The 26124-nt window shown below is 41.9% G+C and overlaps 1 protein-coding gene, 1 non-coding gene and 1 pseudogene across 3 annotated transcripts in view; 2 read left to right on the forward strand and 1 right to left on the reverse strand.

Annotated features, from left to right (window-relative positions):
- LOC131047416 (carboxyl-terminal-processing peptidase 3, chloroplastic) overlaps positions 1-18362 on the forward strand; it is a 190084-nt gene extending 171722 nt beyond the window's left edge. For both annotated transcript variants that reach the window (XM_057981314.2, XM_057981306.2), the window contains 4 exons: positions 17150-17236; positions 17338-17487; positions 17693-17800; positions 17935-18362. In XM_057981314.2, the coding sequence (XP_057837297.2) occupies positions 17150-17236; positions 17338-17487; positions 17693-17800; positions 17935-18186 (597 nt within the window). In that variant the 3' untranslated portion in view covers positions 18187-18362. The remainder of the gene's footprint in view (positions 1-17149; positions 17237-17337; positions 17488-17692; positions 17801-17934) is intronic.
- Positions 18363-21122: 2760 nt separating this feature from the next.
- Positions 21123-21195, forward strand: TRNAF-GAA (transfer RNA phenylalanine (anticodon GAA)). Its single transcript has one exon. It is a non-coding gene; the product is annotated as a tRNA-Phe (tRNA).
- A 231-nt stretch (positions 21196-21426) lies between these two features.
- LOC131874767 (NAD(P)H-quinone oxidoreductase chain 4, chloroplastic-like) lies at positions 21427-22403 on the reverse strand (annotated as a pseudogene).
- Positions 22404-26124: the final 3721 nt, after the last annotated feature.

Here is a 26124-nt window from a genome sequence, read left to right on the forward strand (position 1 = left end):
GCCTCCCAGAACAGTCCTATAGCATAGTGGGGCATATAGAATGTGCGATGCTGCATCGTCAAGAACTCATACATGCGCTCTGCTAGCAACACAGCCCAATCGTACACAATGCCGTTCATAAGCCCGTTCATGAGTATAATCTGAGGGAGGGCGATGTCCAACGCCCTACTCGATCCCGTCAACCTACTCTTAATGACATCCATAATGCACCGCTAGTGGCCCTCTGCAACAAAGGTCTTACGGATTCCTCGTCCCTTCGTGGCATTAGCCACGCTGTCTAGCTCTGTTGTCGTCAAGTTCCTGGATACTAATTTAATCCAATATTCCTTCTCACGCTTCATCTTCTTAGCCTTCAACTCGATTTTCCTGCCTTGTCTGCCTGGGATGCCGAATACTTTGGTAAAGTCCACTGCTTTGAAGGATATGGTGACATCCCTCTCGAGATACTCAAAAGTACTCGTGCGTGTGTGTCTGTCAAAGGTGTCCACCATGAACCGTAGGGCACCCTCATACTCGCGGATAGGAAACACGGGCATTCGAATAGCCCACTCCACTTCTGCCTTACGAAGGTTCTGCTTCACCAAATCATTGTCGGGAGTGTCCTGCCACCATTTCCGGCATTCCGACCCATTCAAGCCCTTGAAGGTGATATTTTGAGGTGTTAATATATTTTTCCCACTTATGGTAGGTTGTGGTGCTTTCTGCTTTTTCTTCTGACTTGCGCTGGCATCCATTGTGCTGCCTGCCACATGTATGCCTGACGACAAGACCCTGGTATTTCTATCCATCTGGCTGCTACTAGAGGAAGCCTGCAACTGCCTCTTCCAACTCCGTTTCCCAGCTGACTCCATTAATTTCCCTTGTAACTGATTTCTTGGTTATAGCCGTACGGTTGCGTAACCACCTTAACTACCCCCTGGGTGGCTGTGTATGCCTTCCCTGTGCTTGCGCGTTGCGTTGTCGGCGTTGTGCGTGCGTTTTATGTTTGCGTTTGGGCGGGGCTGCTGCATGTTTTATTACTTGCGTGGGCGGTGGTATCCACTGCATGGTGGTGTCCACCGCCGGTGGTCCCACCCCACGGTGGTGTCCACCGCCGGTGGTCCCACCCCACGGTGGTGTCACCGCACGGTGGTTCCACCGCCGGTGTTGCCACCGCACGGTGGCCCCACTGTCGGTGTCGCCACCGCACGGTGGTCCACCGTCGTTCTTTCCTCTTTTTTATTTTTATTTGCTGCTGTACAGATCGTACGGTGTTTTATTTTTTTAATTTTTTTTTATTTTCAATTTTAATAATACTGTCAAACACCCTGATTGGAGGGTCCAGGTTCCCTCCGTTCGTGGTAAACCTTCAATTTGGACCCGTTCACGACTTCAGTCACTTCGTGGTTGTCCAATGTCCATAGCCGAACCGATCCATTTGCTGCGACTTCGCGAACTTTGTAAGGTCCTAGCCACCTCACTTTAAATTTTCCAGGTTTAATTTCGTTTCGCGCATTATATTTCAACATGAGTTGTCCTGGGGTTAACTTCATTTGCTTTAGGTGCTTATCGTGCCACAACTTCCTCCTCTGCTACGTTGTCTCAGTTGCCCACTGAGCCATCATCCGCTTCTCATCAAGTTTATTCAGAGCATAAAGTCACTCCCTCAGGCTCTCCATATCGCCGAGTCTATTTTCTATGGCAATACGAAGACTTGGTACCATGAATTCAGTGGGCACCACTGCTTCTTGCCCATACATAAGTTGGAAGGGCGTTTGTCCCGTAGTCACTTTGTACGTCGTGCGGTAAGCCCACAACACGGAGGGTAACTTCTCTTCCCAATCCTCCCCTTCGACCCCGTACGACTTATAAATGACTCCTACAAGGATCTTGTTCGTGGCCTCCGCCTGCCCATTGGCTCGAGGGTAGTAAGGGCTCGACAGAGAATGGAAGATCTAAAATTTTGTCGTGAGCAACTTAATAACATGGTTGACAAAATGGCCCCCTCGGTTACTCGTCAGATGCATGGGGATACCATAATGAGTAATGATTTGCTCATAAATAAATCTAGCTGTACTCACCGTTGAGTTATCGGGTAGGGCCCGTGCTTCCACCCACTTAGTCAAATATTCTGTGGCTACCATGATGTATCTGCACCGCCTAGCACGACTGACTTTGAGTGGTCCGACAAAGTCCAACCCCCATCATTCAAATAATTCCTGCACGTGCGAGGGGTTGAGCGGCATAAAGTCCCGCTTCAATGGTTTCCCAGCCCTTTGGCACGTGTCGCAACCAACAACCCATTCTCGGGCATCATTATATAGCATGGGCCACAACAAGCCCGCGAGTAGCACCTTCCGTGCAGTAGTGTCCGGTCCCATGTGTCCCCCCGCCGGTCCTTCGTGCGCCTCTCGGAGAACTCCTGGCACCTCCTCCTCCATCACACATCTTTTGGGTATTTGATCCGGTCCCATCTTATATAACAGTCCATTGATCAGTTTGAATGCTCGACTTCGTAAAACCAGTTTCCTTCGTTCTCCTGGTAGCATGCCTGGCGGAAAGACTGAAGTAGAAAGATACTCCCCGATGGCCGTGTACCATGATGGCAATGCAACAATTTGGAATAAGTGGGCATCTGGAAAATCATTGTTCACCCCTTCCGCTGGTTCTCCTGACTTTATGCGTGATAATTGGTCCGCTATCACATGGCTTTTCCTAGGCCGCACGATAATGGTGAACATAAACTCTTGCAGCAAGAGTAGCCATCGACTAATCCATCCTTGAATTATCGACTTGTTGACCAAGTACATGAGGGCTTGATGGTCTACGTAGAATGTGAATGGTGTCGCCAACAGATAGTGTCTGAATTTTTGTACCACATAGATCATCCCCAATGCCTCCCTCTTTGTCGTGCTGTAATTTTTCTCCGCTTTGGATAACAGTCTACTGGCAAAATAGACGGGATGATCCAACCCGTGATCTCCCACTTGGGCCAGTGTGGCACCGATCGCAAAGTTTGAAGCGTCCACATGGACATGGAACTCCCTGTCCCAGTTGGGGTACACGAGGATGGGGGCAACTACCAGCCTCGTCTTCAATTCCTCAAATGCTTCACTCTCCGAGGTCCCCCAGGTGTACGACTCACCCTTGCAAGTAAGTTTGTCCAAGGGGTGGGATATTTGTGCAAAGTTTTTTATGAACCTTCTATAGTAGCCGATATGGCCCAGGAAGGACTTTACCCTGGTGACATCCGTAGGAGGCTCCATCTCCACGATCACCCGTATTTTGTCTGGGTCCGTCTTTAGACCTGCTTTGCATACAATGTGCCCAAGCAATTTGCCTTGTGGTACCATAAATCGACATTTTTTTGGATTAAGGGCCAGCCTTGCCCTTCGGCATCTCTCCAGGCACTCTTTGAGGGCTACCAAATGCGTATCTTGCCCGCTATATATGGACCAGTCGTCGAGGAAGGCTTTAAAATTTCCTACCGACATCTTGTTGAATATGTGTAGTATAATTCGCTGGAATATTGCATAGGCCGAATGGCATCCGGTTGTATGCATAGACACCATCTTCGACCACGAAGGTGGTCTTCAGTTTATCTTCCTCGGTGATTGAGATCTGGTTATATCCGGAGAATCCATCCATAAACGAGTACATCTCATGGCCGGCCACCTCCTCCAGTATGTTGTCCGTAAACGGGATTGGGAAAGGGTCTTTAATCGTAACTGCATTGAGACATCGGAAGTCCACACAAATCCTTATTTGGTTAGCCTCCTCCTTTAATGAAATGACTATGGGCGACACCCATTCACTTGTCTGTACTTTAAAAATGATACCGGCCTCCAACATTTTTTCTATCTCATCATTCACCCGCGTTGTATAGTTGCGGTTCATCTGGTACGGTCTCTTTCGTACAGGCCGGGCTCCGGGTACCAACGGGATGCGGTGCACGCACAGTTCGGGAGGTACCCCCTTCAAGTCTTTATGCGTCCATGCGAAGATGTCTTTAAACTCCAGAAATATTTTGAAGGCCGCTGTCTTCAGCACGAGATCCCAGTCATCCCCGACAAATATATTCCGTGGGTCCTCCTTTCCCAGGTTTGTTGCCTTCAGCTTGGACTCTTCAAATTGAATTGGCTTGTCTTTCTCAAACTGATATGCAGGTGCCTCGTCCACTTGGGCTTCCCCCTCCTTATATTCTCTATATTCCGGAGGGAAGACCTCTGGATTGGTGGGCTCCTCTATCTGCAACATGTTGCAGCGAAAAAGTTCGTAGTCCTCCATTTGCCAATGGAAGAGCCCGTTGAGTGAGCACACCTCATCTTCAGAACATCCCTCCAACTCGAGCACCCCTTCACTGTTCGGCTCCATCGCGTTCTTGCCCTTGCTTTCGTCGGGACCCCCTTCCCATTTATTAGAGTCCTCTGAGTCCGAGTCAGAAGAGGCTAGCTCTTCGCCGACATCTTGGGTCCGTAGGTCAATGATATATTTCCGCCCTCCCTTCTCCATGGAGAGTGTATTTTTCTTCCAGTTATGGTTCACCCTCGCGGTGATCAACCACACTCTCCCCAGGATGGCATCATAGCCTTTCTTTTTCAAGGGAATAACTACAAAATCTAACAGGAAGGGCTGCGTACCAATTGTCACTTGTTGGGCCATCAATATGCTGAGTGGCTTGATGCCGTTTTGGTCGGCTCCTACCAGATTAAATGTGGATGGCCACAGGGTGGGTTTCCCCAGCCTTTTCCATGTCTCTTCTGGTAGTACATTCACCCCAGCACCTCCGTCCACAATGGTGTCCTTCAGAATGGTCCTAAGGATGCCCATTTCTACCACTGCTGGGTGTCTACCACTGTTCAAGGCTAGTAACATCAGGTCAGCCGAAGGGCTGACGGGAACCTCCACCTTTGGTGCACTTGAAGGTACGTGTGCGGTGCTTAGCACATTGCTGAGGATGGCAGTCCTCAAATGTGGCATGGAGTCTAGAAGGTCTTTTACCTTTATCGGTACCTCCATCTGCAAGACTTGCCCAATAATATTCTTTTCCGCTTTCAGGCGGGTTGAGGGACTCATCATCTCCGTGTTCTTCCGTCCTTCTTCCGCCATCTCCCGTTCAATGTCGGCCTTCGCCTCCCGCAGTCTCTCCTTCTCTGTGCGGGGGTCGGGATACATTGCCTTCTTTGCCTGCGCGCGAGTGATCGCCAATACTTCGCCCGTCTTCTCAATATTGAGGAGATTCACCCCCTGTTTAGGACATTTTGTGTCATCGTGATCACCGGGGCCGCACCATCTACACAGGCTCTGGGGGGTTTCAGTATTTTGGCACTCCCGAGCGAAGTGCCCCCATTGGTTGCAGGCCCGACATTGAATTATTGGCCGCCCCTTAACGTCATACTGCATTCTGCTTCGATTGTTGTTGTTGTTGTTGCCTCTCCCTCCTCTTCGGTTACCTCTATAACCACCGAATGATGCAATGGCGTCGGCTTGTGGCTGGGCGGAGCCCACAGCTACGGACAGTGAGGGTTGCTCTTGCGCGAAGAATACTTGGTTCCCTTTTGTTTTCATGTTGTAGGGACACTCTTTGACGGCGTGTCCCAACATTTGGCAAATTTCGCAGAATGCTTTCTTCGGGCAGGTGCCTTTTGTGTGACCTTCTTCCTTACAATCAGTGCACCACACGTCTTCATTTTTACTCGTGCTTCCTTTCATGTTCTTAAATTCCTTCAACATACGGTGGATATCCTTTTGAAGAGCTTGCACCTTCTTACTTGATGATTCATCACTACTGCTTTCTCCCGAGGACTCCTCTTCTGCAGAGGACTTGTCTTTTTTCTTCCACGATGTTTTGCCTTCACTTTCCAAATCCATCGCGCGGTTGTATGCGTCATCGTATGATGTGGGCGGTACAATTTTCATCTTCCTCCGCAGGGATGACCGCAACCCTTCCACAAACCATCTCTTCTTTAGTCCGTCAGCCGGTTGGTTCTCCATCTTCCCCAGTAACTCTTTTAACTGTTGGCTGTATGTTCGCACTATCTCGTGCTTTCCCTGCTTTGTGCTTAATATCTCTGCCACGATCTCATTATCATCTCAAGGAGTCGAAACTCCGTCTCGAAAGCTTTCTGTAGTTCATCCCATGTTCCCACCTTTACTTTATCCACATCAGAGTACCAATCAATGGCTACCCCTCTCAGGGTGGCAGGGAACTACACTACCCAATCCGCTTTGTCAACCACCTCGTTGGCTGACCATATTGTCTCACACGTACGGCAGTGCCGTACGGGGTCATCGTTGCCATCTTCGTTGAATTTGGGCAACTTCAGTTTGCCCGCCATCGATGGGGGTCGTCTCCCTGGAGGTGGTTGTGGCTGTGTCTGTGCCCCTGCGCCGCTCCCTCCGGTGTCGGTGGTGTGTCCCGCATGGGTGACTAGGGGTACGGTGTTTTGCCTGCCGTGTGTCGCACCTACAGCTGTACGACTGTCCTCCCCTTCGTTCTCACCCGCGCCCACTACTGGCTCACTTTGGTGATCCTCACTTCGTGGTGTAAGGGATAAGTTTCTGAACTGATCTCGGGTCTCTTCGACTAGATTCCTCCGTAACCTTGTTTCCTCCAGAAACTCTTCGTGGCTTCTCACCCTACGATGTTCTAGCAACGAGTAGAAATTTCCCTCGGCTTCTGCACCCTCCGTGACACCTCCTTGGTTCCCTTCGGGCAACCCCTTGGCAGGTCGTCCTTCGGTAAGTTGCCTCAGCCTCTGTCTACGTTCTACTTGTTGTTCCAGAATCAAGGCCCTCTGTGTGGCCTCCCACTCCTCCGTTTCTGCTTTCTTATTTCTATCTTTATTTAATAGGTTGGGCATTAATTCCCGTATATTTCCATAAATAATAACACATAAAACCAGAACACTCCTTTATTAATTTATTTCATCAGATACAACTTGTGTCAATATTATGACACCTTTATTTGAATATAGAATGTTCTTTCATCCCTTTGGGATTCAGGGTTCAATTCCCTCTTGGCCTCATGCCATCCTGCTCCCCTTCCCGACGACTGCCTTCTTTGTACTGTTGGAGGATTTGTTGGCGTCACTCTTCTCGGGCAATCTCCTCCAGGCGAGTTCGTTGTGCTAGTGATGCCTGCGCAAGCAACCGGGGGAGGTGGTTCATCAACCGATTTACTGCCGGGCTAACTTCCAGTGCTGTCCACACGGCACTTGGTGGGATTTCAGCCTCCGTGGCCTCTCTTCGGACGTAGGTCTCAATGGCTACCTGGAGCAGGATTGAAAATTCCCTCGTTGCAGTGTCTTCTCCGTGGTAGAGCTCTGTTTGTGCGTCGTCGACCTCTGGGTTTATCTCACCAACGGGTAGGCCCATCGTGTCCGTGCGCCATCCGCTCCTTCCTTTCCCGAGTACGTCTAGGCAATAGCGCCAAATGTTTGCCTCACTGGGTAAACAGAAAGAGTACAGAAGTAACGCAGAAATAAACAATGCAATAACAACATGAATACGAGAATAAGCTTTCCATTAATAACTCAGAGTGTATACAATGTTTCATAGTATTATCTATCGTAAACAACACACCCTTCAATACCAACACACCCTTCAATACCCGCAGGTGGTACAATATATAACAGCTGAAGGGGTGCGACACAACCGTCGCGACTCCAACTACCTACCCGTCGACTAACTAACTACTAACAAATGACATTACTACCAAAACATAAGATATACATATTTCCCAACAACATCAGTAAACTGAAACACTATAACCCAATGAATAAGGAAGTGGTCCTAGGAATTGATGATCCACCATACACTCTATTGTAAGAGATTTTAATCCAAGGACACATCTGCAGCAAGCGCAAATGGTTTTATCTCAGAAAATCATATCCTATCTACCTTCATCTTGCATCTATGCAATAATGTCTTTATCAACTTAATAAAGGTTATATGTGTAGTAGGTTAGTCTTTGGTATAGTGACAGCTTTTGGGATCAAGCATACACTAGATACCATTGTCGTTGTTTCAATTTGCATATTATCAATTATGACTAATTCTATCATGGATACCTTTAGGAACACCCTCTTGGGTTGAGTTGAGCCCAAAGTGGAGAGAATGTTGGCCTTAAATAACACATATTATGTTGCAAGCTGATCAATCCCCCTTCAACAACATTTCTTTGGCCTTGAAGGGATTGATTCCTCTAAGAGTGTACACATCAAATTTGAGAGTTTTCACTCTTCCATCATTGAAACACAATTGTATCTTTCCCTTACCAACTATAAGATGCACAACTGTTGTCACCAAGGGAAACTTCTCCATTGGAAGCTCCATAAAATGACAACCACTCCTTGTGGAGAGTTATTTGGTAGGAGCAACTTGAATCAATGAGCCAATAGTCATCAATAGTAACTTTAGTAGAAATGAATAAAGCATCATTATCACCATAATTGAATGATTCTCAATGAACGAATCATCATAGGTTTTTTTGTTTCTAAGAGCAACAATTAGATTTTTCCAAGATTTAGCTAAAGTAGAAAGCAACAATCTACAATTATCCTCCTAATCAAGATTAACATTGATAGGACTAAGCTAACTCAAAATCAAATTAAAAGCATTCAAATGCTCAAATATAACTTATTTATACTTCTTCATTTTTTGATTGGTATCACCTATCCTTTCCATAGGCTTCGTGCAATAGTTTTCTTTGAGCCATTCAAGTAGGTTGTATTTGCAAGATACAACCAAATGGTTCTCCATGCCTTTTTGTACAACTTTGGAAAATCTTTATCAGACATTCCTTAGGATGTCCCTTTGCTACAACTTCCCACAAATTTGCAAAACCACAACGTCAAAAGCTCTTATTGAAGCCAAAACAACTCGCAAGACTTCAAGAAAGGCATCTGTTTCTCCACAAAACTGAAGCTTCGATACCAAATGTTGATAAATAGGGTAAACAATTATGGTGAAACTTGTTTACTAAGTCTGCAAATTTGAAATATCAATCGAAATATCATATGATTGACCATCAGATCAATACGTGGATATTTAAATCAACAAACACATAAACTAGACTCACAACATTGGATGTACATTTGATACCTACCCTAGTCCACTTATGCACAAAAGATGAGAGTAAACCTTTTTATAACTACCTCTATAACTCTTGTTGTACAAATGGCATAACCATACTCTACTCTCTCTGAGTTTTTAATTTTGCCTTTGTTTATGGCTGTTGCAATTTGTAAAAGGATATTTTAGGATTAAATGGGCCCTTTACTTTTTTGCTATGTTCCCGGGTACAGGTCCCTGGGCCTAAATCCCTCGTCCCCATCCCGGGGACAGCCAGGGGACGTCCCCGTGTCCCCTAACTGTCCCAGGGATGGCCAGCCATCCCCCTTCTCCCAGCACTTTTATTAAAAAAAAAGGCTCAAATGCTCTAAAAAAAGATTTTTTAATTTTATCTTAGGTCTGTAAAACTGGATTTTCACTAATATGACTGGTAAACATGTCTTAATCACTTCCAAAAGCACTTAGAAATAATGAGCAGCAGCCTGGTAATAAATTTCACAAACACTCAGAACTTGGTAGTGTGTAAAAAGAGTGGTTGCAGGTTTGCAATGTTGGACTTTTCACTGATATGAAAGGTAAACATGTCTGAATCATAGCCAAAAGCACTCAGAAATATGAATAACAGGTTAGTAATGAGTTTCACAAAACACCCAAAACTTGGTAGTGCATAAAGAAGCGGCTGTAGGTCATAATAGTAATGGAATACTATCAAAATATCCTCTTACTAGAAAGAAGCAATGAACTACATGGAAACAAGTGCTGGCATATTGACAATGTATTTTCAATTATGAATGCATATTGAGTGTTGACAGTGAATTCTGAATTATGAATGCATATTGAGTATTGACAATTAATTCTGAACACAAATGCAGTATATCAAGGTTCTATAATGTACATATACATGCATTATCCATGTTTTCATATGAATATAATGTATATATACATGCTTTATCTATTTTTCATATGAACATTTAAAATTTCCCTATATATTTTAAATTTGCCCTATATTTTATATAGCCGTCCCCTTTGCCGCCCCTCCGCCATCCCCAAAATTGGCAAAAATTTTGCCATCCCAAAAACTCGTCCCTCCGTCCCCCTACCGTCCCCATCCTGGAAACTTGGGGTAATATAGCTTTTTTGTGTGAGGACATCAAAAGGTTATTCCAATGGTTATTTGAACTCACTTCTCCTGTAATACTGCCACTCCTAAAAGAACCCCCAATAGTACCTCTATAACCTCTTTGATGAATTTGAACCTCATTGTGCTGACTACTCTCACTGCTGCTCATTGTTTTTTTTTTGAAAAACTTGAAACATAGTTGTAAGTATGAATAGAAATATAAAACAAAAAAACGCAAATCTTCCCTTGAAATTTTAAAAACACTTTTTTTTTTGTTTTTTTTTTTGCAAAAGAATGTCTGCAAATGATCAATGAACAGTAAACTAATTTCAAATTTAGTTTTGATGCTTTCTTTCCTTCTCACAGCTGTTCTCTTCTCTTCTCACAGTTCTCTTTTTATTAGTGAACCACGGGGACGCGTCCCCCCCCTTTTTGGGCGCGTCCCCCCGTCAGAGACGTCTCGGGGACGAGGGGATGGGGACGCGCCATCCCCCACCGTCCCGCCACCGCCACCCAAACGCCGCCGGGATGTGGAGACGTCCCCGCGTCTCCCAGGGAGATGTGGAGACGTCTGGGCGTCTCCTGGGAGATGCCTGGGCGTCTCCCCGTCCCTCAAGAGACGTCCAGGCGTCTCTCGAGGGACGGGGAGACACCCAGGCGTCTCCCGCGTTCCCACGCGAAAAAAGACAGTTTTTTTTTTTTTAAAGTTTTTTTATAACATGTGCTTTTTGGGGGGGGTTAAGGGGTAACCCTAATTGGACGTGGGCCCCACCCTACCCCCCAAAACAACACAAAAGCATGTTTATTTTGGATTTCACTCTCATTTTTGAAAACTGATTTTTTTTCCAGCAACTTGAAGAGGAGGAAATACTTGAAGAAGATTGATTGAAGGGGTGAGAAAAGTGACTGCAAGCGTGATAGGAGCTAGAAGAAGCAAGAAGAGGAAGAAGAAGATTCTTCTACATTTTGGAGAGATTTTTCAAGCACAAGGTAGGGTTTGTCAACTTCTTCTTGTTTTTTTTTTGTTTTACTTTCTGATTTTCATTGTTCTATGTCATTTTTGGTTTTTTTTTCCCTATTCATCTCAAGACTCAAAATGAGATTTGATGTTGAATCTTGAGGGCAAAATGATTCATCATTTTGCCCTCAAGATTCAACATCAAATCTCATTTTGAGATGAATAGGAAAAAAATTTAAAAATATATTGTTAAACAAGGCTGATTTTATTTTTATTTTGTGAAATGCAGTGTCAATTTCACAATGAGCTCCCAAGGCACGAGTGAAGATAACATGGAAATCCATCCTCATAGTGAGAATGATTCAGAATATGAACCTGAAAATGAGGGGGGTGACCATGGGGCTGATCCTGGAGCCCAATCTAGTTCTATGGCAAGTGCACCAGCTAGTACAGGTTGCCCTTCAGAGTTGTTGGCACCATATGCTAGGGGTCATTTTGATCCTAAGTCTCCTCTAAAATAGTTTGCTTCACAAATATCAGTACAAGGCACTGCATCACATTCAAGTGGGGGAACAAGGAAGTGGAAGTGCAATATTTGTGACAGAGAATGGTTCGGTAGCATTAGCAGGGTGAATGCACACTTTCTGTTTTGGAGAGGAAAAGGCGTGAAACATTGTAAGTTTTTGGAGGAACCCAAAAATATACAGTACAGAATTGAGTTTAACAGGCTTTGGGGGGTTCCAGATGACACAAATATTTAAGTGCCTACTACTTTGTCTGCTAGGGCATCACTTCACGACAGCCAGAATGTGCCAGTGCCACATACTTCTCATGCTTCGCAGGCGGGAGGAATGATGTTTGGATCTCCATCTACTTCCACTTCTACTACTGCCAGGGCTGGGAAACGTAGGTTGCATACACCACAGAGCAACCCCATTGCTGATATGTTTAATGTGCAGCTGAGAGATGAGATAGATGAATCCATTGGCAATTTCTTCTTTGCCAATGGCATTCCATTTCATGTTACACGGTCTCCTTATTATAGGAAGATGATGGATATGGTGGCCAAGGGAGGACCATCTTATGTGCCACTAGGGGAGATGAAAATGAGGACCTCGATCCTGGATAAAAGCTATTCCATGATCAATATTTTGATGGAGAAGATGAAGGCATGTTGGGCGGCATCGGGGTGCAGCATAGTTATGGATGGGTGGACGAACATTAGCCATCGTCCACTCATCAACGTCATGGTCACATGTGCAGAGGGCCCATACTTCCTTAGAGCAGTTGATTGTACAGGGCATCGTAAAGATGCTGATTTCCAGTTTCAGGTCCTCAGGGAGGCTATTGAGGAGGTTGGGCCACAAAATGTGGTCCAAGTAGTGACAGATGCAGCCTGTGTGTAGAGCAACAGGGAGACTCATTGAGGCAGCCTATAGACACATTTGGTGGACCCCATGTTATGTGCATGCCATGAATAATGCACTCAAGGACATGGGGAAGATTGACTGGATTAGAGGAGTGGTCACCGATGCGAGAGATGTGCAGATGTTTATCTGCAACCACCACACTTCACATGCACTCTTCAGGACCTTCGCGAAGAAGGAGTTCTTGAAACCAGTTGAGACTAGATATGCATCCTATTTCATTCTCTTGGAGAGAATGATTGAGTTGCAAGAGGCATTGCAACTCATGGTTATGACTAATGAGTGGAATAGGTGGGTTGAGGCCAAGACAGAGCAGGGGAGAAGGGTGAAGGAGATAGTGAAGAGTGATGTGTTTTGGACTGATGCGAAATACATTGTCTCCATCATTTCTCCAGTATTCCAGGTGATCAGATATGGGGATGGGGATGCACCTAACCTTGGAGAGGTGTATGAGTGCATTGACTCTATGCTTGACCAGATGAGGGCTGCTGTGCGAGTGAAGGACCCCTCTCTAGCATTCTACAATGAGCAAATCCGGCCTATCATTCAGAGTAGATGGGACAAGTTGAACACTCCTTTGCATATGGCTGCCTTTGCCTTGAATCCTAAGTGGTACAAGGCTAGACCGGGTAGAATGACACCGATTGAGGATGTGAGGTGAAGGCGGGTTTCTTTAGGTGCATAGAGAAGATGTTTGATTCCAGAGATGCCGGCACAATGCGCACTGAGTGGGGAAGATTTGCCACTCTTAGAGGTTATTCAGATGTGGCAAAGATGGATAATAGACATTATGGCACAGGAGGACCCACTTTTGTGGTGGACTTGTCATGGCCCGAAATCTTTGACCACCACTCTAGCCATCCGTCTGCTATCCCAGGTTTCCAATTCTTCAGCTGCTGAGAGGAACTGGTCTACATATAGCTTCATCCACTCTCTTAAGAGGAATAGACTTACCTCTAAGAGAGCAGAGAAGCTTGTGGCTGTACACAGTGCTTTGCGTCTCATTGACCACAAGACACTTATGTACAAGGAGAGTCCAGCGGCACGATGGGATGTAGAGCCAGAGGAGCCTTCACAGATTGATGAGGATGATCCTACCACTTCAGATGCAGGGCTAGTTGGTGTGAGCTTGAGGGACCTTGATCCTCAGGAGTCCAGCAGTTCCAGTGAGGAGGAGTTCGCAGATGATTAGAGGCCTCCATTAGCTACAGTTTGAGTTTTCACTTTTCAGTTTTGTCATTTTGTATTTGACTCGTCTCTTTTGTAATGCTATTGCTACACGTATTTGTATTTGGCTACTCATTGTAATGATGAATCATGTAATCATCTTTATTATTATAGACTTTGCAATGGCATCAGATATTCATATTTTTCGTTTTCCTTTTTCGATATTCATATGATAGAAATGAGAAATCTCCAATTTGACAATTTCATTTGTCAAATTTTATTTACTTTTAGCAATTAGTTACGTATCACTAATCTAAGTAATCTTGGTATTTCCTATAGTTTCATTTGAAATCTAATTCTTATACTGTTATACTGTTATACATCTTTTCAAAACTAGTTTTTCAAGTACTATATGTATATATATGAGCACCACCACCCCGCCACCCCCCCCGCCGCTGTCCCCCCGCCGTCCCCAAATTTAGGCCCTTGGTCCCCCCGTCCCGGAAACGCGTCCCCCTCGTCCCCCCGTCCCCCCGTCCCCAAATTTAGGCCCTTGGTCCCCTCGTCCCGGAAACGCGTCCCCCTCGTCCCCCTGTCCCCCCGTCCCCAATGCCCGTGGAACACTGCTTTTTATCTCGTCTTTACAAAATAGAAAATGACAAAATGAATATATATATATATATATATATATATAAGTGTTATTGTGGTGGTAGAGGACATGTACCCAGGGCACAAAATATAAAAAAGAAAGATTATATGCCTTGAATAGTAATTTTATAGCCATACATCCAAATCTCTCAATTACTTCTAAAACAAAAATATCAAGCCAAGAATGTAGACATGAGACAAGCTTTTTTTGTGGTAATGTTCTCTTTTGTTGAAACTTGAAAGATATTATTACATACAGATACTATGACCGACCACAAGTTATACAAGAAATACAATACTATTTTGTTCTGGCTTAACTTCTTAATGTTTCTTCAGGTTTTATTTTGTTCTAGCTTAACGCCTTAAAAGTTTCATCGGGTTCTGATTTTGACGACATCTGAATCACATAATTTGCACACATTAAAGATCCATCTCTTTGGATTCCATGAAGCAATAGCAAGTGTATGTTGACCTCGAGATGCAACAGGTTTAGCAAACATATGACCATTAGTTTCTGAAGTATATTCTTTGTGGATTCGATGGTTATTAGTAATTTGGTACTTCCATTGGGCGCCCAGTTATCACTTTTTGACCATATCCAAGATGGCCATGGTCAGCCATATTGTTTCTGACAATAAAAGGTTCTTACGAGTTTCTTTCGGATGTTTGTGAATACATCAGCAACAATCTAAAGTTGTACTAGCTCCTAGAAAATTTGCATTTCCACGTAACAACTTAATTTGGGTGTCCCTTACGTTAATTCTCAATTCAATTATAATGTTATGAAATAGGATGTTATATAATGAATATGCTAAATGCCTTATAATATGAATCAGAGTTCCCAAACTCGCCGTGAGTCAGGCGAGTTTGCCGAGTTGGCGAGTCGAGCCAAGCTCGATGAGTTTTGCTGACTCAGGACTCGGACTCGGCGAGTTTTGACCATAACTCACCTGACTCGCGAGTCAGGCGAGTTATGGCAAAACTCGCCGAGTCCAAGCTCCAAGACTCGGCCACGACAGGTCAATGTTTTGACTTGTTTGACAAGTTAGTCTCTCCGTCAGGATTCATATATGGAATATAACATTTAAGTATAAGAAAGAGAAAAGACATTTCTATATTCCATATATATTGTCAGGATGTTTGAGAGTGGTTTCGGACCTCCATGAGTTATAATGCAAAATCTAGTTTTTGGAGGATCCTTCAAATTTCCAGACTCAGTCAAATTTCAGGCCATTTCAGGATTAGGATGACATTCCAGACTTTTAAGGCGAGTTCACTCTGACCTTGATGTAAGGGACGGGACCTAGGAGGACACTATGCATTCAACCAAGGTTTGATTTAGCAACTTGAAGCGTGACCAAATAGTACACAAACCCTAGGAATGATCTAAATAACCCCTAATCACTCAACTGACCTAACCTCCTTCACTCCACCTTGAGGAGATCCACCTGATTTGATGACCTTTGAGAAACTCAATCCCTTCAATGCAAAGGCTAAGACACTAAAACGACCAACAACAAAACTAAAAGAGCTAACCCTAGAAAGCAAAAAGTGGGGGTCTTCATTTGCAATAGGGCGATGTGTGAGTACCTCACAACAGGGATGTTTCTTAAAATTTTGAAAAAAGGGGGTGAGTTGGAGACATTTCCTACCTGTCCCCACATCCCAAAAAATCCCCCCATGGGGCACAAGGTTATTTTTGGCAAGGGACATGTCTCTGAGGAGCATATTTTCAAACCCTTCTGGCCTAACAATTCCCCCTTCCATCCAACATATATATAGCCTAAAAACTAAGAGGTCCAAGAAAGACCAAGGTCAACTATAGTCCCAAGGTAAAACCTAAGTTCAACAAGTACAGTATTTAATGCTACCATACACAAGCACTCCTTATAGTTTCCAAGTGAAGATATTCATGATGTCTCATGTTGGTGCTCCCAAAATTTCAATTTGGCCAAAGAAAATACTAAACAGAAGCCCCAAACAAGTAGATACTCTACCAGCATGCCTTTCATGGCATAACAAACTAGCACACATTATAATTGGGCTATATTCAATAATGGGTGCATGAAATAAGTTTTAAATTGTTAAAAATCTCTTAATTTCAAGGGTTTTTTTTATTTTGCCGAGTCATAGCCGAGTCGGCCTTGCCCAGTCCGAGTCCGAGTCTGGGAACTTTGATATGAATAATTTAAGTTCCATATAATTTTAAGATTCTATATTTTTTAATGGCCATCTCCCCAAGAAACATCCCAGAAATATGCTCCTGCATTTCCTGCCATTCCTGCCATTCCTGTCTCGGAAACACCGTGAAAAATAGGTTTTTAGTTAATGTATTACATATAAAGAGTTTTTTTTTTCAACAATTTGAGTACCTCACTACAGGAATTAATGCCTTGATAGCATATTATTTATATACACAACCTCACTGCATGCATATGAATGTGAATGTGTGCACACATGTCTGTGTCTGCGTATCCATATAGATTTACTTATGTCTGTTATGCAAACAATATATATGATCTAATGTGTGTGGATGTTTGGCGGATGAGAGGAAGAGAGGAGTGATAAAATGAGCCATTGGGATCTATAGATATATAAATTAATGCAATTCTCTAGAAATATTTGATACCTACCCTTTGTATGGCATTTCCTCTTGTGGGAAATATAACATATTCTGGAATGGTATATTTATGGTTGTTAGAATGCAAAACATCTTTCCATTTTTCTGAAATATTTATATAAGAACTTATGGATATCTTATAATATTTGCAACAGAATGCTGCTATAGACATGGAGAATGCAGTCAATGCATTGGAGAATCAAGATGTTCAATCATACATCTTGGATCTACGGAATAATCCTGTAAGTGGTGCAAAGCTTTTTATAGTACTTCTGGCCAATATTAGTCCTTGGGAATTATTGTCAATTATTTCCTTACCATTTTTTAATCTTAAATGTAACAGGGGGGGCTTGTAAAAGTTGGACTTGATGTTGCACAAATATGGTTGGATGGTGATGAGACTTTAGTTAATACCATTGACCGAGATGGTAACATGTTGCCTATTAATATGGTCAACGGGCATGCGCTGACCCATGATCCTCTTGTGATTCTGGTATATACATATTAATGTGATTGAGAGACGTTATGAAAATTGCATTGAGGCATCTGTATCATATTTAATCTTCATTTGTGTTTAATTGCTTAAACATGTATGGTATAATTTGATCATTGACAATTATAATTATATAGCTGTTACAATGATTCCGAAGTTCGGGTAATAGTGACCAACAGCTTTATTACAACTCTGTATTATCCAGGTAAATGAAGGTAGTGCAAGTGCAAGTGAAATCCTTGCAGGGGCATTGCATGACAATGGGCGTGCTAAACTTGTTGGTCACAAGACCTTTGGCAAAGGAAAAATTCAGGTGAACTTTATTCCTGTAAGGCATGCATGTTGTTGCCAAAACTTTCATTTCTTAATTTTATATGAGAAGTTTGTTGCAAACCCAGCTTTCTTTGGGATGCTAGTTATCTTACTAAATCATATGGTTTACTGCAGAGTGTAACCGAGCTACATGATGGGTCAGCTCTGTTTGTAACCGTCGCAAAGTATATATCACCAGCACTGCATGATATCGATCAAGTGGGTATTTTACCTGACGTCCAATGTATGCCAGATATGCTTAACCTGCAGAAGACAAGTTCAACCTTTGAAAAACCTTTGAAGATTGCAGAAGAGCCTGCTTCATCTTTAGAGAGGGATTCTTGCATATTGGTGGCTGAGCATGAGTTGGATGTTCAAGCATCATAAAAGGGAACTCCTCCTAAGATATGTAATCTTGGTTGTATATTTAGAAGGGTCGTATGATAGTTGTGCATATTTTTCATTTAAAATTCTGATGTAAAATGTTTCTTACAATGGAATAGTAGTCAATTTTACTGTAATATATATGTCCATTCTTATTAATCATAAATACTTTTGTCTCATTTTTCTTCTAATGCACATTCATCTGCTCAACATTGAGATTTCACAATATTAGACCACCTGAAGTCTTCTGTAATTTCTTCTCTAAAATATTTGTCAATACAAAAAATCTTAAGAGACTATTATTCTGTTAAGAAAAATAGCCACTTAATTTTTCTACGATTAATATTTATAAATGATATAAGAATGGATAAACGCTCAGCATTAACAAAGGTTCAAGTTGTCATGGCAACTCTTTGCCTTCTTCAAACTTATGATTAGCTAATACATCTATGCTTTAAGAGTCCGAGATGCAAGTGGTTGGAGGAAAAAGTTAGTATTTTTAATTAAAATATTAAGAATCTATTTGAGTTTGAATGGCAAGAGCTGTGTAATGCCTATTTCAGTAGTATATTAGAAAAATATTTGATACTTGGTTCTCACCCGAGAGGCCTGGGTTCGAGTCCCGGTAACGGAAGAATTTTTGTTGTTCAACCTAAACAGTTTTATCCTTGAAGAAAGAAAGAAAGAAAGAATTTTAACGTCCACGAGGCTAAGAATAGCCTATGGGACAGCCTGTCCAATCTGAGCCGACTTTTGAAGATCCGATCTTTGCTTATGTAGGTTGATGATGAGTGCTCTCAGCGTCTCAATATACTCCTCGCTAAACAGATTATACCATGTGCTAGCAGTTAAGAAATTGGCAAACTTTTCCCTGCTGTCTTTAAGTGCTTCACACTCCAAGATAAAATGTTTTTCAGTTTCTACAATCCTAGAGGTGCAAAACGGGCAAACTCTTTCTTCCCAAATCTCTTTTGGCCTTTTCCACCACCCAGTCTCACATCGAAGTTGGTGAGAGTTGGTTCTAAGCTGAACAATTAGAATTTTAGCCCTCCATGATATATTAGCCCCTATATAGACTTTTTGAAGATGGTCATAATTGGGGTTGAACTCATTGATATAGTATTGTTTCTTCCTTCCTAACGCAATACCTCAAATTTTCTTGTAGAACATATCCATAATGAAGACTTTTATTTCCTTGATATTTGTGGGGCATGAATTCAAATAAATGTTCCATTTTTTCAACCATTTGATGTTTTGTTGCATCCACGTCTTCTTCTTTTTGCACAATATGTCATTGACAACAACCTTAGGTCATCTACCTTCTCACATTTGCTTGGTTCTTTTTAAATAACTGATGAGACACACCATAACAGTTGCTTCAATAGGGGCAACACCTGTTTCACTTAACATGATATCATATGGGATTGTACTTTTAATTTTGAACTTGCTTGTGATTAAACGTTTTTTAATTCTCTCAATTTGTGTCCATTGAGAAACTGAGGTACTGCTGGCCCAAACTTCACAACCATATAAAATAATTGGCAACACCAAAAGCCTAAAAGGATTTTGGATGGTTTTCGAATCCCAAAGCTCTGCCTCCCTGCATCTATTTTGAAGAGCATAAAATGCCTTCCAACCTCCAAGAGTTCTCTTCTTCCTGCAACCTTCCCAACTAAGACTTTTGTTGAAATCAATTCTAAGGTATTTGTAATCTATAACTTCTTCAATAATGCTACTTTCAAAGTAAAATTTATGCTGCTCTTGTTTTCTTCTACTTAAGAAAACCATGATTTTCATCTTGTTGATATTAACTTGCATTCCCACTGTAGTCACACAAATCTGTCCAGCTTAATTAAATAAATATTCGCTATTTATTTGATTAAAAATCCACTAGCCATCAGTTAATTAAATTAATATTTAATTAATTCATCTCCAAACATTCTTCTATTAATTAAATAAATTATTCAATTTATTTTAATTAATTCATTAAATCAAATTCACAATCAATTAAATAAATAAAATCTATTTATTTAATTAAAATCCCCTATTCTTCTTTTAAATAAATTAAATAAAAATATTTATTTAAATCATTATCCCCCCCACTTGCATTTTCCTACAAATGCAACTTGCACTCATTTATTGAAATAAAATAATTTTATTTTAAATAAAAATCCTATTTTCCCTCACCCACCAAATCCAATTGCAAAATCTAATCCCCTTCTAAATTCTTCTAAACCCTTCCTAATTAGCCTAATCCATCCCCTAATTATTGTCACATTCCTAAGCAAAATGGAATCACTTCTCAAAGACTTCAAAAGTCTTTGAAAAACATTTAATGCTTTGTGTGTTCAACAAATTAACCCCCAAAGTCTTCAAAAACCACTAATGGCTCTTACATGACCATTTATGGCTCTTACATAACCATTTATGGTTATTTCAAACTTGTCCCCCCAAACATTTATTGCTTTGTCCATATTTATCCTTCTTGCCTTTGCACAAGAGTTTATCCATTGGATAAAAGCTTTATTCTTTGAATAAAGAGTTTATTCATTCAACTAACCTTGACTTTAACTCCCAAGGTCATGTCAAACATTTAATGCTTATTCCTTCCCCTCTCAACTTATCTCACATTGACACTTGTCATCCTGGGATTAGGTTGAAAACCCTCACATAGATTTGAAATCATTCAATCCTGACCTTTGTTGAGATTATTCAATCTCAACCATCCATTGCTCCATTTTTCCTATAAATAGAGCCCATTTCTTCATAATCCAGATCCTGAAAACTTGTATGCATTTAACCTATAGGCATTTTAGAGAGCATTTAGCATAGCAAATTAATATCTTGTCATTTTGGATAAAATAAATCATTTTAGTATCAATAGCTTAATATTAGCTTCTTTATTAGGTTACTGTGCTAGTATGATGCACAGGGGAACAGCCGGGATAGCTCAGTTGGTAGAGCAGAGGACTGAAAATCTTTGTGTCACCAGTTCAAATCTGGTTCCTGGCATGTATACTTTTATAAGTATGAAAAAGGATTAGTAGACCTCATTATAATAATAATAATATAGGTATAGATATATATCAATCAATATTTATATATTTATATTGATTGATTTAGAATAATCAGCAGTGATTCTATGTTATTGAATCAATAGGGAGTTTGTCCAAGTTATTTCAAAGGGAATAAACACTACTTGAAATAACTCGAACTAGAGAGCAATTAAAAAATGATTATTTCTTAATAGAAAGATTGAGAGAAAATAGCTTCTACCTTAGCATTATATAAAAATAGAACCAGATCGGGGTAAAGACCAATACCTATGATTGGTAGAAAGAGACAGATCAAAATAAAAAGTTCGCGTGGTCCCGAATCCTTAAAATAAGGGTTCGGGACATTCAAAACCTTATATCCATAGAACATTCGACGTAACATAGATAACAAATAAATGGGAGTTAATATCATTCCAATTGCCGCTAGTGCAGTAATAATGATCCGAAAGGTCGAAGAATATTTATAATTAGTAATTACACCCAAAAATATCATAAATTCTGCTACAAAACCACTCATTCCTGGCAATGCAAGAGAAGCCATTGAAAAGCTACTGAACATAGTAAAGATTTTAGGAATTGGTATAGCGATTCCTCCCATTTCATCAAGGAAAAGAGTACGTATCCTATCATAACTTGTTCCTACCAAGGAAAAAAGTGCAGCACCAATTAATCCATGAGAAATCATTTGCAAAATGGCTCCATTGAGACCTGTATATGTCATGGAACCAATTCCTATAATTACAAAACCCATATGAGATATTGATGAATAGGCTATCCTTCTTTTCAAATTGCGTTGACCCATAGAAGTTAGAGCTGCATAGATAATTTGCACTACTCCTATTATTATCAACCATGGTGAAAACAAAGGATGAGCATGAGGTAGCAATTCCATATTGATCCGAATCAACCCATATCCCCCCATTTTCAATAGAACTCCGGCCAAAAGCATACATGTACTATAATGTGCTTCCCCATGAGTATCTGGTAACCAGGCATGTAAAGGGAAGATTGGCAATTTTATTGCATAAGCGATCAAAAACCCTAAATATAATAGTATTTCAAGTGTGATGGGATAATTTTTTTAGCTAATAATTCAAAATCGAAGGTTGGTTCATGAGATCCGTAGAGACCCATACTTAAAGCTCCCATTAAGATAAAAATGGAACCACCGGCAGTATACAAAAGAAATATTCTGGTTGATCTGTGCAACACCAAACAAAAACCAGGTGAACTTTTCTCAGTATCCCTGCAACGATGGCGCCAAATGTCTAGCAGACGTTCTCTTCAGTTACCTAAACGAGAACTAGTGGAAATATTCATTTCCAACTTAAACGAAGAAATGGAATTTCACTTGGATGTCAAAGACACTGACTCTTTTAATGATATGATCACCAAGGGTTTGAAATGTGAACGAGCACTTATCAAGAAAGGACTCATCAAAATCTATAATGAACCAAAGGATGGTCCTCGCCCACGCTTCAATAGTGATAAACCAAGCTTCTGAAATAAAATCAAGAATATCGTCAACGATGGGGTTGTGGATGCCCGAACTATCCAAAATGCACAACCTGTGGTTCGGTTTGCAGGACAAAATCCTCCACCTCAGAACAACACAAATGTTCCTTCCAATCAAGGTCGCATCACATCGCACGATGAACCAAGACCTCGTCAGCAAAAACAGAAACGCACATACACTCCCTTAGGGGAACCCATTGAAACAGTATTGCGACAACTCATTTCTCAAAATTTGGTCACTCTACCTAAAACATCAAACTATGAACCTCAGGTCAAACCTGCATGGTGGAGAGATACTGAACACTGTGATTTCCACCAAGGAAGAGGACACAAGACAAGTAATTGTCACCGATTAAAAGATCTCATTCAGGATCTTATTGACCGAGGAGAAATTGAAATAGAAGGACATGACCCAAAAACAACAAATAATGATCATCTGATGTTCAAAAATCCACTTCCATCACAAGATCAAAGGGGTCCTTCCACTTCCAGGCGAGGCACTGATACCACTGATTATACACAGGCTGCGTATAATTACACTGTAAATCATTTGTATGATGCCAGTGAACAAGTTGCAACTATAACCTTCAAAAATCCCAACTCAAATTGCAATATTGTTACGCGTCGTGGCAAAGTAACTATAAAGGCAGCTCCACAAGGCACCACCTCCATACCAAAGCAGTACAATCTTGTTGAACAATTAGACAAAACACCTGCGCTTATATCCATTTTAGAGCTATTGCGCCTATCGCCATCTCATAAAACTATCTTGGATCAAGCACTCCAAGAGGCGTCAGTCCCTGCAAATCTGAATACAGACCAATTTCAAGCCATTGTTGGAAGTCTAAAGTCATCACCTTGTCTCACTTTTTCCAAAAGTGACAACTCTTCCTTCCAGCAACCTCATAACGCCTCGCTACACATTGAAGGCTTTATCAATCAACATAGGATCAAGCGAGTCTTGATAGATAATGGAGCAAGCTTGAACATTTGTACACTACAGTTGGTCACAGCATTGGGATATGCAGTAGAATCAGTGGATCCTCGTAAGAAGATCACAATCAAAGCCTATGACGATGCAGAGCGTTCATCCAAAGGAGCTGTGGTACTACCAATCCGAGTGGGCCCCGTGGTAAAGCACATCATCTGTCAGGTTCTGGACCTTCCTTTGCCATACAATCTATTGTTAGGGAGACCTTGGATACATGCCATGCAAGCCGTTCCATCTACCTACCATCAATGTATCAAGTTCCCACATAACGGTGTAGAGATCACAATCTTGGGCGATGCAAATCCCTTTGCATATTGTCATAATATCAACCATCAACCAGAGATTACCGTTCCTAATAGTAGAGAAGCCATTTCCTCCACATCATATATAAGTCCCAGCTCTCTTGCCAGTTCGAACACCACTATACCAAAGCAAGAAAAGTTTAAGATGAAAATAGCAGAGGAAGGTCCTGGGGAATACAACTTAAGTCAACTCTTTTGTGTGGGACAAATGCCCACTTCTCCTAGAACACATGGTAAACCGCAGCAGTTACTCCAACAACCACTGATCACGCCAGCATGTGCTTTGATGTCTTTCATCCTTGGAAAGAGTCAAGAATAAGAAACCCAAGATGAGGACTTAGTGGAATGGATCTATAAAGATCCCATCACCACTGATATACCGCAAGCTACGCTTCCTATGAATCAATATGGCAAAGGCCTCCTCATTATGCAAAGAATGGGGTATGATGGTCAGAGTGCTTTGGGATATTGCAAACAAGGACGACATGAACCACTGCTGCCGAAATTAAAGCCCAAGGATAATGTAGACCTAGGCTTTGAAAAGGAGATCTTTCCTAAGCTCAGATTCAAAGGAAAACCCAGCAAACCACTATATCAGCCTATTGCAAAGAGGACACCTTTTATTATCAAAGCAGCATCAAACACCATCACAACTGCCCCATCGAGGCTCAGAATCCCAACACAACTATCACCAATACCAATCATCCCACCAATCGAACCAGTCATCCCATCCGCAGCAGCCATCACATCAATAGCACCATTAGCAGCAGCAACTGTATCAGAACCCGCAGCAACATCTATGGCACCAGCAGTTCCAGCAGAAGCCACTGAGTCAATATTACCGATACTCCCTGCAGCACCAATCACTATGAAGGTACATCAACCAATCACACCTGCAGTATTTAACTCAAAAGACATCGCAGTATGGTATAGTAATCGGATGCTGGAAAGTGACTCAAAGACTGACTCACATGAGTGAGAATTTGATTATGTACAACTTAACACTTCAGATGAGGAAGATGCATCACTACCTTCGCCACGCAAAGACATCCCTGTTTATGGAGAAGCACATATAAAGACCACATGGGTTCCTGAACTGGAAACATCTTCCACAGACCCTACGTCTCATCCTGCGCCTGATTCTGATAGGGAGAGTACCATTCATGACCTTCACCATAACGTCTTAACCCTCATTGATACATCTAACACACTTAACCTAATCGATGAAGTAATGCCCATTATCCACCCTGAACTCATCGAATGGAACCAACCAAATCTCCCATGTCTTGACTTCTTCCAAAATGATGAGGCCATCATTGACTTTTTAGAATTAAGGGATAACCTACCAAGCGGGGATCACAAAGCTGGATTCGCCATTGAACTTAATAGCGCCGCATACTTCAGGGCGGATGCCAAACCTTTCAGCTACAAAAATATAACAATAAAACATGGATCTTCCAGTGAAAACCACACTATGGCACTGTTTGATCCAACAAAAGTAAAAAGAAAGAGCGTATCCAATGGTGAAAACCTCTCTGAGGCGCCTAAGGATGAAGGGTTTGACATTCTCCCTGCTAATGCACAACAGGAATGATCAACGATTCTCATCGAGGAAACCAAAGAATACAATGTGGGGACTCCTGAAAATCCTCATCTCATAGATCTAGCATCTCTTCTCATTCCAGAGGAACAACCTAAATTTATAGAGTTTTTCCAACAGCGTCAGATCAACTTTGCATGGTCATATGTAGACATGCCCGGGCTTGATCCTGATTTAGTCATGCATCACCTCACCATAGCAGAAGGAGCCAAACCTGTCAAGCAGAAGCTTCGTAAGATGCATCCCTAGATTGTAGTGCTAGTCAAAACAGAACTCAAGAAACTCCTAGATGTTGGTTTCATTAGACCAATTGATTATGCAGATTGGATCTCCAACATTGTGCCTATCGGCAAACCAAAAGGGGGCATCCACATTTGTACTGACTTCAGAGATCTAAATAAGGCATGTCCTAAGGATGACTTCTCCCTTCCAAATATCGACATCATAGTGGATCTGACAACAGGACATGCCATGCTT

The sequence above is a fragment of the Cryptomeria japonica genome, chromosome 4, assembly GCF_030272615.1.
Source record: "Cryptomeria japonica chromosome 4, Sugi_1.0, whole genome shotgun sequence".
Taxonomy (NCBI): domain Eukaryota; kingdom Viridiplantae; phylum Streptophyta; class Pinopsida; order Cupressales; family Cupressaceae; genus Cryptomeria; species Cryptomeria japonica.